The sequence below is a fragment of the Melanotaenia boesemani genome, chromosome 17 (assembly GCF_017639745.1).
Source record: "Melanotaenia boesemani isolate fMelBoe1 chromosome 17, fMelBoe1.pri, whole genome shotgun sequence".
NCBI lineage: Eukaryota > Metazoa > Chordata > Actinopteri > Atheriniformes > Melanotaeniidae > Melanotaenia > Melanotaenia boesemani.
In genome coordinates, this window is record NC_055698.1 from 10,763,893 (window position 1) to 10,779,447 (window position 15,555).

Here is a 15,555-nt window from a genome sequence, read left to right on the forward strand (position 1 = left end):
CTGGTCTGGATGTGGGCGCCAAGGCACCAAAGTTCCGAGACTTCAGAATGGAGCCAATGCCAAAACCAGAACCGTGTCTGTGTGAAAACACTAGCACAGACCCCCCTGTTCTTCTGTTTCTGTTTTCTTATATTCTGTTCATGCTCCATGTCTTCTACTAAGTTGTTGGTTTATTTCTGTGGCAGCACCACTTACAGGCCGTGTATTGATACAACAATGTTTTCACTGGAATTGTGTGGATGCGTACCATTCTGTACCAAAAACTTATTTTAAAAACAACATAGTTTCATCTCTGTGTGAATCTGGCATTAGTACGGAAGCAAGCTTTTGTGCTGCCATAGTACACAGCTTCTCATGGTATTGCACATTGCTGCTCTTTAGGCCAAGTTATTGCTTGAAAACTGCAACACCATTGTGAGTAACTAGGGAACATGACTCATCTGAGTTGACTGTAAGTCACAAGGATTCAAGGAGAAGGTGAACCGGTACATATGACTGACTTGACGATGAGGTAAAGCACGTAGAGTCAGGGTCACTCACAGAGAAACAAACAGAAGACCCTATTTGCGGAGCTATAACACTAAAGCTTAGACCTGGTAATCCATTCTTTGATTAAAGTCATTTGATACCAGCGCCAGTAACACTGCTCTTACTCACTTAAAAATGAAGTAAACATAATGAATCTGAGAAAGGTCAAAGATGAAATACTAAACCAAAACAGCCAAGTAAAAGGACAATACAGTAAGTACAGAACAGGAGGATGAATGAGCAGTGTCTTCATTAAAAAGTTTATTGATTGGGTGGGAATGATTGAAGTAGGAGGGTGGTGGGTTGATGGAGAAGAGCATATGACCTTGCGTACCTACATAAACTTTTGCAAGGCTCTCTGTTCTCTGCATTTACATTGGTATGAATGCTGTAATGCTAAATCACACACATGTAAGAATAAATAGACACAGATGTGCACGCAAAAGCTCAGATGCTTTTATCCTGACATAACAGTGTAGTTATTTTGGGATGGTGTGTATCAGGGGACTGCAATGAGCTGTCTGTGTCTGGGGGATGTGACAGTGTTGCCAGGTTCAATATCATTAGCATGGTTTCACCTGTCTCCTCGCATACTGCGTCATCTCAGATTCACTGAAAAAAAACTCACAGCTCACCAGCTACAAAGACAAAAGGAGTAGATGGAGAACGAGAGCGAGCGAGAGAGAGAGCGAGAGAGAGACTAATTGCCTAGTGCAGCATTAACACCCATCTTAAACTGACAAAAAATAAAATCCCAGTATGAATTTCAACTTGTTGATTTTGCTTTTATTCATTCATTCATTCATTCATTCATTCATTCATTTATTTTTGTATAATTCGCAGCATGACTTGCTAAGAAAGGGAAAGTGGTGAAGTTGAACATGAGGAACTCTGCTGTCAGACTTGTTCAGTGGGGTTTGGTGGCAGGAAAATGTATTTTCAATACTACATAGTAAATGTATTTACAACCTTCAAAATGATTAATTTAGAATATAACTGTGGTTTCTTTAATTCCTTTTACAGTTTGTAGTAACTTTCTTTAACACTAAGAGAGTTCATTTGTCACCTTGTTCTATGTCTCTAAATCCCAAACCCCCTGAAGAAGGGAAAGATAATGTTCCTGTAATCGGCGCTTGGACATTATTGGAGTTTGTTTATTGTTGCGTTTGATAGATCTATGGGGAGGACTCACTTATCACTGCTGCTTCTAAAAGTGACCTTGGAAACTCATTTGTTTTTCCTCTGTTAACCACAGATCCAATACTGCCCGCAGATGATTATATTATATCAACGGCAAGGCCCACACACATTGTTTTAATTTATGTGATGCGATTGACGGTGTGTATATGTGTGTTTATGTCTTTGGAAACCAACCATGCTTGATGGTAAAGTGTACTGTTAACTCGGTTTGACAAGTATTAAACAGAAGGTGAAAAATTGTGGAAAATAGCAGCTTGTTTGACAAAATATCTTTAGCTTGATCTGTAGTCATGCAAGCAATTTGTGCTTCTGTGGGTAATTTTGTTGGCGTCATCCTTCAATAATGTAAGTCATTACATTGTATGGTTTCCTCATCAGTGCAGGTCCCACATTAAATAGCTATCTGTGACTTTGCCTACATCCTCCTTAACTTCTTGAGCAAAAGCAATAAATCACACTGATGTTGGGATCAACTGGGGAACAAGTAGAAGAGGAACAGTTTATTCTCTTATATTTTCTTATCACAGTGCATTTTTATTATTATAAAAATCTCAATGAATTACCATCACAGTCACAGCTACCGTTCTGTTGGAAGCTGAAAAATATTGAGGGCAACTCTAAATCTGGCGTAGGTGGTATGAATATATGGGTCACCATCTGTTGTGGTTGTTTTTTTGGATAATGCAATATAATTTCTTTTATAAAATGGTGCGGATAAAATTAAAGGAAAGCTAAATTTAGACAGCAGTAAAAAGTATTTGCTATGTACAGACTGAAGCTAGCGATTCAATCTCAATGAGGAACTATTAAATTGAACATATTTAACACTAATCTTTAATTTTTCAACCAAATCCGCAACTTAGTGTTTGTGGGTTTGATTTGCTACTGCAACTTTTCATTTTTTACTCTGGCTTGTACAAAGAAAACATCTCATAATCCTAGTAATTCAAACCTGGTGCTGACTCCACTGAACCTGTTCCTCACCTGGCAGATTTTTTTTATTCTGATCACCTACCCTAAATAATGAAATGGGCTGGCAAACGTGTTTGACGACTGGTTATGGACATTGGCCCAAGGTTTCTGGCCATTCAGCAGTTTTACGCAGTGGGTTTTAACATGACAGATTTTCTACATATTAATAGGCTTAAGCACATATGAATTTGCAGCAAACCTTTAGAGAGGCATTCAGAAATATATATAATAAGGAGGAAAAAAAATGGAAAAAAAAGATAAAAACAAAAGAATTCCTCAAAGGCAGAAAAGATGAAGGCCTCTGTGTTGCTCTTCCCTAAAGGAAGTATCTTTCAATCAGTGTCCATATTATATGTTCTGTAAGGGCAGAAAATGTGTTGTGGGAAGAGGAAGAAAGAAATCCCTCAGAAGATTTAACGAGGCTTTCTGATGGGGCCAGAGGTCTGCTCATGAATAACACATGATGGCTGAGAGAGGAGGGCGAAGAGACATACTGGCTCTGTTGGACCAGGGAGTCTACGGGAAGGGTGGGCATGTTGGCTCTGATGGGTCTTCTACTTTACTGGCTTGGTGAAGGCTTCATCCTCCTCAGCAGTTCTTTTTTTTTTTTTTTTTTTTTTTTTTTTTTTTTTTGTCATGCACTTCATTTCAGAATAACCCATGAGAAATAACTACCCTCAAGGCCTCTTTTTATATTGTAGCTTTAACTTATAGTTTAAGGTTTGGGCCGGTCTTTATTGCTTGAGTGATTATTGTTTTCAGGGGGGAAAAAAAAGAGCTAACAGTGTTCAGGGTCCTGCGTTTGGCACAGAGGTGGTTAAATTTAAACCCCTGGTGTTTGTCTGGTCTGGGTTATATCTGAAGGTCATCCACAGCTTCAATTCCACAGCTTTTATTCTCCTGCTCTGGACTTGAGGGTCTTCCACACTGATTAGTTTTGATGTGGTGGTCTGCATGTGTGAGCCGGAGTTTGTATGTCATGATGAATAATGGAGAGAGAGAAATTTTATTAGTATATGCAGACGTTTATAACTATGAACTGCTGTTGATGGTGTGTTTGCATGCCCATCTGGATAAGCTGGCATGTGCAATAATTCACATAGTCTCATTAAAATGCTGGAAGTTTTGGCTTTAAAGTCACTGTGACCCCTGGTCTGCTGTAAGCACCATGACGTGCATACTGAGCAGGGCTCTGATTGATCTGCCTAAGTAAGTGCAATTAATGGAAACACTCTTCACTGGGATTTTGCCCTCTCTCCCTACCGAACACATGCAAAACACCCACACACAAATGTATGCGTGTTCATCAGATCTCATATCACAATGAATTCAAGCTCTAAAAAGTGCTTTAAAGACTTTGATCCAAATGTGGAGCTGGCGACCTTTGACACCAAAACTCCGCCCATTGCTAATTATGCATTGGGTAATTTGACACCTTGCCCTGGAACAGAAAACCACTGACATGAAACGATGAATATGAAACAGAAAATAGACCCTTTCTGTCAGGAAAGTTTGCTGACTTGCCCAGTGACGATGACCTTTGTTCAAAATCCTGAAAGGAGTTACCAGATTTTAATAAGTCACATCACATCAATATGTAAAGTACCTTTAGCTTGTGTAATGTAATTAAATTTGACTGGACTTGCATATTCCTAACGCGTTCAATCATAATGGTGAAAAGTCATGTCCAAGATGCAGGGATTTGTAAAAAAAACTGGCCATAAATGTTGAGTAATCAGTCTATTCCAAGCTTTTCTGCAACTTTGATATCATGCAACACATAAAATAGTAAATGCAATCAAAGAGTATCATTACAAACCTGCTATATTACTGGAAGGTTTTGTATCAATGTCTGGTTTAACAACATGGTTTTCACTCTCAGGTGCACCATGTGACCCCCCCAGCTGCCTCTACCTCCTTATACTGCCCAAACTACATTTTCTGGGGCAATCGTGAAAAGTCATACTGAGACTGAAGAGCTTTGGGGGCTTGGAAATGGAAACGTATCTGGCTCTGGACTCTCAAGACAATTTAAGCATTAAATCTAATTTGTCCAGCCAAATGGTGAGGTGAAAAAGAACTGTAGAAGTAGCCACATTAACTCTCTGGAGACCTCCATCACCCTGCTTGAGACAGTCTACTTTTTGCGGTCACTTTCACACTAAACTTTAAAGATTTGAGAAAACGGTGGGAATTCAGCAAAGCAGACACGTTTGATGCTGGGCCAAAGGGATGTTTTTATCTCTTTATCCCATACGTTGTAAATCTTAATTAACTAAGCCATCGTTTCTCAATCATAAGTCAGATTTTAACAATCCATTGTCAGCTATAATGATATGTATTATTATGATTATAAATCAAATTAAATTGTATTTATAAAGTGCTTCTTATGCAATAATACAACACAAAGTGTTTTACATAGTGTTTTTTTTTTTTTTTTTTTTTTTTTTGTTTGCTTTCTGGGTATACCACCCAGTTTATACAATATTTTATAAAAAAAAAAAAAGGTTTTGCATAGCTGGAAATGCAGTTTTCAGATGATCATTGTTTATGCCCACCCTGTCAAATGTATGTCTCAGTATTTTTGCACATACTGTATGTGTAGTTTAATGTGTCTGAAGATAAAACATGATGCATCCCCACATGACTTTGGCTTTAACAACTCCAGAAGTGCCTGGTAAGCAACAGCCCTCATTAGTATACAGATCAGGAGGCACTTTAAGTGTTTGTGATGTATAATTCAACATCACTTTTCCAAAGCAATAAAAGCCGCATCTTTTCTCTACAAATGTCAGTGCTGTTTTTCCAGGTCCTTTTCACTGGGTTGCGGTTTGGTTGAGAGTTGTTAACATTACAGCTTCTCTTGTGCCAGACCTTCATATTGATAGATCTTTTAGGACTAACACATTAACATCTCTTAAGTTATGATCAAATTCAGTTTAAAATATTGTTTAAGTTGCAATTAACCAACAAGACAATCACCAGCGAAGACTGGCAGTCTATGCCAGCCTCTGTCATTTGTTTTTTGCCATTGGCTTCATCTTTATTGGAAACTTGATTGATTTTATATAATTGCCATATGCCACAAAACAAAAAATGAAAACTGAGCATTTTTCTTGCAGTAACAAATAATTACCCAGTTTCTTGATGAAAATCGTTAACCAATATATTGAACAAAGGAACTATGTGTGCTTTAAAAGTGATGAAATACCACACATAAGTAACTTATGGTTTGACAGCAGTAGCATGACAGACGAAAAATAAAGATGAAAGCAAGAAAGGTTCTTGTAGATGCTGCTGAATTAGACAAATACCAGGCCTTACATGTTTTAAAGGGTTTTGCAAACCAGTACATTGGTATGAAGTAATGTTGCTCAGTGTTTCAGTGAAAATGCCACTTAAACATCTTGTAATATGTTAATATTTATGGTACTCTTCTCTCTGTCTGCAGGTTTACTGGCCCCAACCTTCCCTCACCCATCATTAGCAGCAAAAACTGGCTTCGACTGCACTTCACCTCTGATGGCAACCACAAGTTAAGAGGTTTCAGTGCTCAGTACCAAGGTAAGATAAAGAGAACAGTTTATATTTTTAAGGTAGAACATGGATGATGATCATCATATGTTTCAGTTTTATGTGTTATATGTTCAGTTGTCTGCGACAGACTGGTGACCTGTCCAGGGTGTACCCTGCCTCTCACCTGTTAAAATGTTGGGATAGGCTCCAGCTCACCCGCGACCCGAAATGGATTAAGCGGTCAAGATAATGGATGGATGGATGGGATGTTCAGTTGTGTGAAATGGGCATTTTCGATGACTCAGTACTTGTTTTTGATATTAACAGACTTTCAACATGATACAATGGTTAGGATATAGTTGTGATCTCTGGTTAACATTTTTTTTAACTAGTGCTGTTAAAAAATATAGTATTAACAGTAACTAATTCATGTAATTGAGTTAATATTAGTTACAAATGAGGGACAAGTAAGACTTTTTATTTCTTTTTAGGTCTAGAATTTATGCAATACTGAACTCATTACAACTAAAGTGATCATCTAATGTAAAAAAGTAAAGAAAAAAAAGGTGAAACAAACAGCCAGTTATAAATATATTTATGAACATGTGTTTTCTTTGGGTGATGCTGCTGTAGGACTTTTATAACTGCTTCACAAACACACTTGAATGTGTCATGGGTAAGTGGGACGTGAGGACCCAAATGCAGGACAGAAAGTCAGACCGGTGCAGGAAGAAAAGGTTTTAATTAAGACTCACTAAGGAACTTGCAAGACCAAAACAGAGGAGACATGACGGATGATCGGACAAAGGAAAACTGAAACCAAGGGGTATAATACACAGAGGAACTAACAGGAAGCAAGTACTAACAAATAGAAAGCAGAAAGCAAAACAGAATACATGAGGGGAAGAATCTACAAAATAAAACAGGACGGACAAAACTGAAAATGACTAAAAAGACAAAAAGTGATAAAAAGAAAATGTGTTTTTAGCTAGATCATCAGTTTTATCAGAGTTTCTTCATCAAAATCATCTGTTTAACTTCAATCTGGGGGTTTAAAGACAGATATTATCACAATGGAGACGGTTGGTGAGATAATGATATATGAATTCTGCATTATGATGTAGAACATGGTAGCGATGATGTAAAGCACCATACAGAAGTGCATTACATGCTGCATTTACTGACCCTTGGACATCTGGCGTTTACCCAAGGGAAGGTCAGTTAACAGTAAATATTTGTAAGCACTGTCTCGTTCTGTTGCCACAGTTCAGTAAAAACAGGCAAATTTCAAACATACTCAGGAATTGGGATCATGACTAATTAGTTTGTAAGCTGTGATTATTTTGATTTAAATTTTTATTCATTTGACAGCCTTGTTTTTAACAGATTGTGATCTTTCGCTTGCTTAAATTTGCATATAAAAGGTGCCTTATTTTGAGATTTTGTCAGGTTTGAAAGTGGAAATGGTTCAGCCTGTATTGAAGTATTTGGGACTGCTCCCAATAAATCCAAATTTCGGGATCTTTTCTAGAATGACAATTATTTAACAGACATTTACAGATACAGACCAAAAAAAAATCTTTTTTGTAACAGGAATCCATTTTCTGTCCTATAACTCTTAAAGGTTCAGGGATCACCTCTGAGAGGGGATGAGCTGGGAAAAGGATTAGTTTGTCTACAAAAACGGTGATACTAAGGATCTCACTTCCAGCCATCCCAGGGGAGGAGATTTGAAGAGAAAGAGAGAATTTATTACAGGAACCTTCACCATCTGCTCAGTTTTTAGTTGCTTAAAACAAACCTTAGGGATATTTAAAAGATTTGGTCCTGGTATGGTCAAATGGATGAGATGTTTTTAAGTTTATCGACTTCTTGACTCCATCAACTTGGTTGTCACCATCTTTGGTTTGACCTAAAATATACACTGTTGTCATCCATGTTTATATGCGTTAGGAGACTATAGCAAGATTTTTCTGCTTGTTTATAAAACCTGAGGATATTTTTGTAAAACGTCTTAATGTTTAGGCTTATGAAAAAAATTAAAAACATTAAATTGTTTATTTTTAAAATGAGAAATTAAGCCTTCAATGATTTGCCCTTAGTTTGTGTGTTTTAGAAATATTGATGATGCTTACTTCGGTCCTTGTTTAAAAGGTAAAAAAAAGGCCTGAATTTATTGTCAAAAGTTTTCATGGTAGCACATTACTGCGTAGCTAGTCACAGACTCCATTCAGGAATTGTGTCCTGAAAATGTTTTATGGGTTACATAATCACACACAGAGTGGGTTTTCACGTAGACAAGGCCACACATTTCCAGTATGAACATTTACTGCCTGCTTGTTGTCCTACACTCTAAACTAAACATGAAGCTACAGAATAAATTTAGTAGATCTCATTTATTTAGTCTTTTTTCTCTGTGCATGTTTCATTTGACAAGTTAAGGAAAAAGCTACAGTGCATTAAATCTGCACCTCATCGCTTACTTGTTCCACTACAAACAGGCCAGTACATTTTTTATTTCATTAGGATAAAAAAGAATAATAAATATATTCTTAATTTCCATTTCTTCTTCTAGACAATAACCCGACTTTTGACATGCTGCTCCGATTAACTTTGAATTCAGATGCATCTGAAATGAAGCGAAGGATGAAAACTCATTTTTAGAGGAAGTTAAGCTTCGTTGTTGTGAACAGTCAAAATAATTAAATGGAATCTGCAGTAATGCTGAGGGAGATTTTATTTTTGTTGCTGTTTTTATTACTTGATGATTAATATTTCTCCTATTTTCAGAAATTACTTATCTTTTGTTCTCACTTCAGTTATCACCAACTCCATTATTTAACCTTCATCTTCTTGTTGTTTAGAAATGAATGCTTGGGCTCCTGATATGTTCCTTGTGTCTTCTAATTCTGTTCACTGATAATGATGCCACACTGAGGTTTCTTCTGTCTCTGAGAGTAAAAAGAATTTAGACATTTTTGAGCTGTGTTTCTCACTGTAGAATGAATATATGAATCTTGAGAAATATAACCAAAAAATTGTTCCAGATCTGTTTGTTTATCATTATGTTCAGTTTTTTTTATGAGTCTTCATCAGATGTTCCAAACTGCTTTGTCAAAAGAATGCAGCTGTCACTGTGGTACCCAGCAGTGCATGGTGTAGCATGCATGTTATCTGAAGTAGAAGTTTTCCCCGGTGGACTGTGTGAGTTTTACTATTACACATTCTGCTGTCTTAATCTGTGATGTTTTTCTCTCCAGTGAAGAAGATGACTGAACTAAAATCTCGAGGTGTAAAGATGCTGCCCAGCAAAGACAACCAGCATAAGATATCTGTGTGTAAGTTAAAACCCTTTTTTTTTTTCTTGTAGAGTGATAGACTCTGTCATTTATTTAATTCAATAGGGTCTGAGTTCATATCAAGGGTGGTATTTAACCCTTTGATTAGTCTACTGTGTAAAATGTGAAATTCGATATGCCTAGCACAGCGTGGCAAAATGTGAAGCGTCTCTAATTTTGCATCTTTATCAGCGAGAGAGAGAGAAAACTCTGGCTGCAGCATCACTTATGCAGATTTTGCAGATCCCATACTGCCGCTCCCTTATAGGGGGACACAAATAGAGGTTGTCAAGGTTGTATTTTTAACTCTGGTTTGGGTATGAATGCATGTTTTAGTAATCTGACAATTTAACTGAGCACTAATGACTGGGGTGCTAATTTGTCATTGTGATTGAATGGGCTGCATTCACCTTAGGTAGTTATAGCAACTAAATTAAAAGCCTTTATTGTTGTTAGGTGTTTGACAGAAGAAACTTTAGTGGTCTTGCTTAATATAACTTAATATCTCATTTAACATTTTTGTTGAGCTTGAAAGAAAAAAAGGGAATTTTTAAGTTTGCACATTGAAAATATTAATGAATCATCCCTCAAAAGGACAGCTTTGCAGTATTAACAATTTTCAAGGCAAACATCAACAGATAAATAATTGCTACTCATTCATTTCAGTTATTCTACTTTAGGCAGAAAAAGATGTACATTTTCAATATCCTCCTGTTACTATGGCCTTTAATTCATTAAAAATGTACCTACCCTGTCAAATTATACAGCTCGAGGTCGCCCATAACTTGGGGTTTGATATCTAATGATGTTTCACCTTGAGAGGTTGAATAAGAAACCAAGTGCTGACTTGTTCATCATCTTTGTTGAGGTTGATTAATGAGTCATATTCTTATATGATTCTGAAACCAAGCTAAAGAAGTCCAAATAATCCACAAAAGAATCTGAGATTCAATACTTTCAAATTCAGGGATCTGTTATACACTCTGGCAGGTTTTAGTCTGTCAAAGTGATTCCATATGCATGTGTTTTGGTTTTTGGTTTGGACTCTAGTGTGATCTTGACAGTTTACATATATATATATATATATGGGATTCAAAATGGAAGTGACCCCAAACTTTTGAACGGTAGTGTAGTGTATATATATATATACACTACATAGTGTATACATACATAGTGGAAATATGAATGTAAATTGTGTTTAAAATGCATTGTTTTTGGATATGGCTATATTAAACATTCTTCTATGCTAAAGTAGAAGGCTTGTCACGCTGATGTACTACGTAACACTGCAAGAAAAGTACAATCGATTGCCTGTGTGATGTTTGCTGAGAGAGCTGACAAATTACATCTGTGACCGGTTGTTGCTACAAAAAGCAGCCTCAGGAGTTTCTTGGCCCCATCTGACTACGAAAGAACAAGGAGTAATATTTTACTGTCTAAAAGTAGCCCAAAAACCTTTATCTCCTCTATATGCTCCTGCACAAGTGATGACTCCTGTAATTTACTGCAAACTTTTGCTTGAAAGCTTGTCAAATGCTGGAGTCGTCAGTAAATGGAAATGCTTTTTATGTGTCTATGAAAGTTCCAGGTCCCACTGTTTTCTTTTTAAATGCTTTTGTTTTTCCTTTTTACATTAGTTGAAACATTTGCTAATAACCCCTGCCTAAAACCCAATCCTGGTGGATATGATCACACGGCTGTGAGCTCAAACACATTTACTTGATTGAAATTTTAATGTTAGTTCTTATTTATTATTAAGCAACTTTTTCTCATTAAAAATAGTAAATAAATGAAAATATTAAAACTTCCAGCATTGTCTATGTTTGAATCATAAAGGAAATGAGCTGTCAGTTGTTTAGGACTATAGGTTTTATTTCATGTTTTTAATTTTAAAAGGAAATAAGAAAATATGTAGTTTAAATTATATCATTTGAAATATAATGAGGTGAAAAATGCTCAACAATGAATATACCTTTTAATTCCAATAATTCCTAGAAAATGACAAAGAGAAAATGACCACTACATTGTCACAATGTCTGTCTAACTCTTGGAGAATATGCCAGTCGGACATTTTTTTTTTTTTTTTTTTTTTTTGCTGTCTCACCTTTTGTTCAAAGTCATCTCAAAGTTTCTTCTCTGGACTCCTTGGCAAGAGAAAAGGGTAACTGCTGGGTGTCAAAAGAGTTACAGACACAAAGGACGTACAGTCTGTACAAGAGACACACTTCTAATAGCAAATGGACACGAGTAATTGCATTGGTTGCTCTTTTCACAATGCCATCCTCGCCTCGTCCTCTCTTGTCCTCTGAGTTCACTGTTCATCATCCCATTCACCTTTATTTGAACATCTGTAACATTAAAAACCTGACAGCTGAGTCACAGAGAGTTGCATGCATACGGATGTTTGAGAACAACTTGTGGAGCAGAAAGAGCTTCCTTTAGGCAGTGAATACTGTTTCAAGGCCTTTATCCACTTCTTACTCCCACTTTCATTTTAATTCTTTTAGTAGCCAGAAACATCAGATTTTGCTTTATTTTGCATTATGCATTTTTTTTTCTTCACTTATATTTTATTAAATGTTAAATAACAAGGACAGCCTGAAAGATATTAAGAGGGGAAGGTCTATTAGCATTTTATTTTCCTCAAAAATGTAAAATGAGATAAAACCCCAGGAATCCTGTTTGATCTTAAAGCCTTAGTTTAAATGTAGACATCTCTTTGATATTATATGACATATAACATATTGTGTCAGTTTCCTTTATCTGAAATAAAACTTACCAAAGTACCTACCAGATCTGTTGCATTCATGTACACAATTCACCAATTTTTAAAACTGATTAATTTGCACCATAAACACGCATGTTTAAGTGTTTAAACATGTGAGATGGGGATAATTTTGCCATTAGAGCTTCTAACTAAAAAATAACGGCCACAATCATTGCCAAAAAAAAACAAAAAAAACAATTACGATTGCTTGGTGGACGCCTGCGTTCTCTGAGTGCTTCTAGCATGTTATTAACATGATTTCCTTGTGAGCTGCTCTGACATCACTGTGCCCCGTTTCAAATTCAATGCTGTATGGTCCTACACTGGGACTCTGGCCATTGAGCAGGTGTGCTATTGATCTGGCCCGGTAGATCTTTAACCCCTCACAGTCAGTCCAGGTTCCCCCAGTTGACCAAGTTTATTCGAACCCTTCTGACATTTCACCTCTACCCAGTAACATGACTTAACTGAGTACCATCAGGATTGGGCACAAGGAAAACATTTTTGTAAACACCAAGTGTGTCACAGTGATTCTGTACACGATTAATTTATACAGTGCTTATGCAGTACGAATGTCAAACTTCATTTATAGCACATGTTCAATCAGATTTTAGGCTTAATTAAATTCTAGTTATTAGGTTTTCAGTCTTTACATCTTTCCAACAATATGGATGCTGTTTATTACAGAGTAAAAAGAGACAAGCTGTATTTACTTTATTTTTTTACTAATGTTAATTATGACATATGATTACATGACTGAGGACCCTTTGCTTTAAGTGATGATTTTTTTTTTTTTTTTTAACATGTTTAAGAGTGAACTCTGGTTATGTATTTTGAGTAAAAACATGAAAATATCTTAATTTGGCTAAAAAGAAGCTTTTCGTTGTTTACTCATCCACATTTTCTCTGTCTGTACCTCTCAGTGTCTCAGATGGGTGTAGCGCAGGGACACAACATGTGCCCAGATCCAGGGATTCCAGACCGAGGAAAAAGAAAAGGCTCTGACTTCAGGTAAAAGAAAATCAAGACTTTCAAAAGCAGTTAATTCAGTTGTTTCCTAACTGGGGGGCAGGGGCAGCAAGGCTAAAATGTATAGTTTTTGTACTGCTTGCAAAACATGGACAAACAGTGTGTTGTATGTCTTAAAATATCAGCATCTGACAGTATGAAGCCAAACAAGTTTCATTGCTACTTGGGGACTTCTCATCCTGAACACAAACAAAAGCCTGTTGATTATTTTAGAAATAAACTTCTCGACTGCCGTATATAGCAACGTTGTTTTATTAAAGCAGCATCTGTCTCATCAAAAGCTCAACTCGCCTGAGGCAGTTTGCAGAGTTTCCTGGTTTAAAACGCTTCACTCTGTAGCAGAGGGATTAATCATTCTATCTGCCATTAACAAAGTTACAGCCAGTAAACTAAAGACTATTTCATGGCACATTTCTTTATACGTATCTTTGTAAGCATCAGGGAGCATGTGGTAGTGGGATCAGGTGGGGCTTGACATTATTGTTTGTCGATGAAAAGGGGGCCTTGCAGAAAAAGTTTGGGAGTTAATTGTAGTGTTGAGTTCATTCAGCGGTTACTATCACTTGAATACCTCAAAGACTTTAGGTTTTTGTATCAGAAATTCTCATCTAGTTTGCCTATCCTCCTGAAACATGCTATTTAGTTAGCATGTCTTCTGTTAGACATTTCTCTTTAGTTAATATTTATGTAAATAAACTGTGAATTGAAATGTATGTAAATGTGCACATTGGTAAGGCATTTCTGATGGATGAAGTGACTAACATTGATTATCTCGTTACTGTAGTATCTATAAAGGATTTGAATGTGTTAACCAGTAAGTCAGCATCTAGTGTTTAACATCAACGACTTTGACCCTGAAAGAATGGCAAAGCATAGCTGAGTCACTTGGACAAGCAGATCTGGATGGTGAGACAACTTGGTCAGAGCAGCTTGAAAAAATAACTTAATTTACTAAAAAAAATAACAGATCTGTTCTGATTATCAATTAAACACCTGTAGTTTGATGTGTTTCAGTGTATTTTGCCGGAAGCCAAACTCCTGCAACCAATCCAAAGACATACTGTATGTATGCGTAAAAAAACAAATGTCTGTTCTTTCAGCCACTGTAAACTAATAGGTTGCCTGTGAGATGCTGATATTACTAGAGGGATTATACCGTGCTGTTCCTGTCAAAGCTAGTAGCGGTGGTCACCTGTAACACAGACAAATGGGTGTCATCCGTCTCCTTTCGTTGCAGTACATTTGAAAATTGCAGCCAGGATAGCAAAGAAAATGAAGTTTTTTTTTTTGTTTTTTCCCTCCTAGTAAACATTTTTTTCTTATTACCTCTGCCTTATGTTGCTTTTTTTTGTTTCCTCTCCTGGCGCAATTGAACTTGCAGGCGAGGAGCTACAGTACATTTCTCCTGTGACGAGGGCTATGAACTGCAGGGTTCAAAGAGCATCACTTGCCTCAGAGTGACGGACAGCTATGTAGGCTGGAGTGATGACCGGCCTATCTGCAGGGGTAAGCTTTGACGTGTCTTGTCCATTTGTGCCCAAGTGTAATGAAGGTAGATTCAATATGACCTCTATATATTATTTCTGGTCTGAGGTGCTCAGACTCTGCAGTCCATTTTCTTCTTTTCTTTGAATATAGTATTCACAGTTTTGCTGTGACCAGCCTGACTTTGACTTTTGGCCGTTATTATTTTGCTTGTTATTCCGCCATGCTGTTCAGTGCTGCCCATCAATCAGTCATGTCTTCTTCACTTGTGAGCATTTTCTCACAGGCAAAATAAGTAAACAACAATACTGATGTGATCTTCAGTCCTTAGTTTTGCTAAAAACCCTTATCTGTATTAGAATGATAGTTACCTGCTTTTTGGAGCAGAAAATGTAATCGGTTGATTGAAGTTCCACTTAGATTAATAATAATGCTAATAGTAAACCTAAATTCATTGTATTTATCAGAATTATTAGCATGTACCGGTCTTTAATTTTATGCATTCATTTTAATTAGATAGACTTTAATTTCAAACTATACAATCCCTTTTACACAGACCTACAGGTGGTTTCACTGATTTTCCATTTGTACCCTGATCAGTATTGACCAATCACATTTGAGCTGGTCATGCCTGAATACATAAACATTTATGCAGAAAGCAGAAGGTGTAGAACTCGCGTTGAAATCCATCATCGACATAATTTAGATTTTTCTGTTTTG

The 15,555-nt window shown here is 36.7% G+C and overlaps 1 protein-coding gene across 1 annotated transcript in view; it reads left to right on the top strand.

Moving 5' to 3' along the window:
- The window catches only part of csmd2 (CUB and Sushi multiple domains 2), a 237,590-nt gene that overhangs the window by 101,634 nt on the left and 120,401 nt on the right, over positions 1-15,555 (top strand). The window contains exons 6-9 of the mRNA XM_042012628.1: positions 6,152-6,264; positions 9,477-9,554; positions 13,245-13,332; positions 14,732-14,856. Coding sequence (XP_041868562.1) covers positions 6,152-6,264; positions 9,477-9,554; positions 13,245-13,332; positions 14,732-14,856 — 404 coding nt within the window. The remainder of the gene's footprint in view (positions 1-6,151; positions 6,265-9,476; positions 9,555-13,244; positions 13,333-14,731; positions 14,857-15,555) is intronic.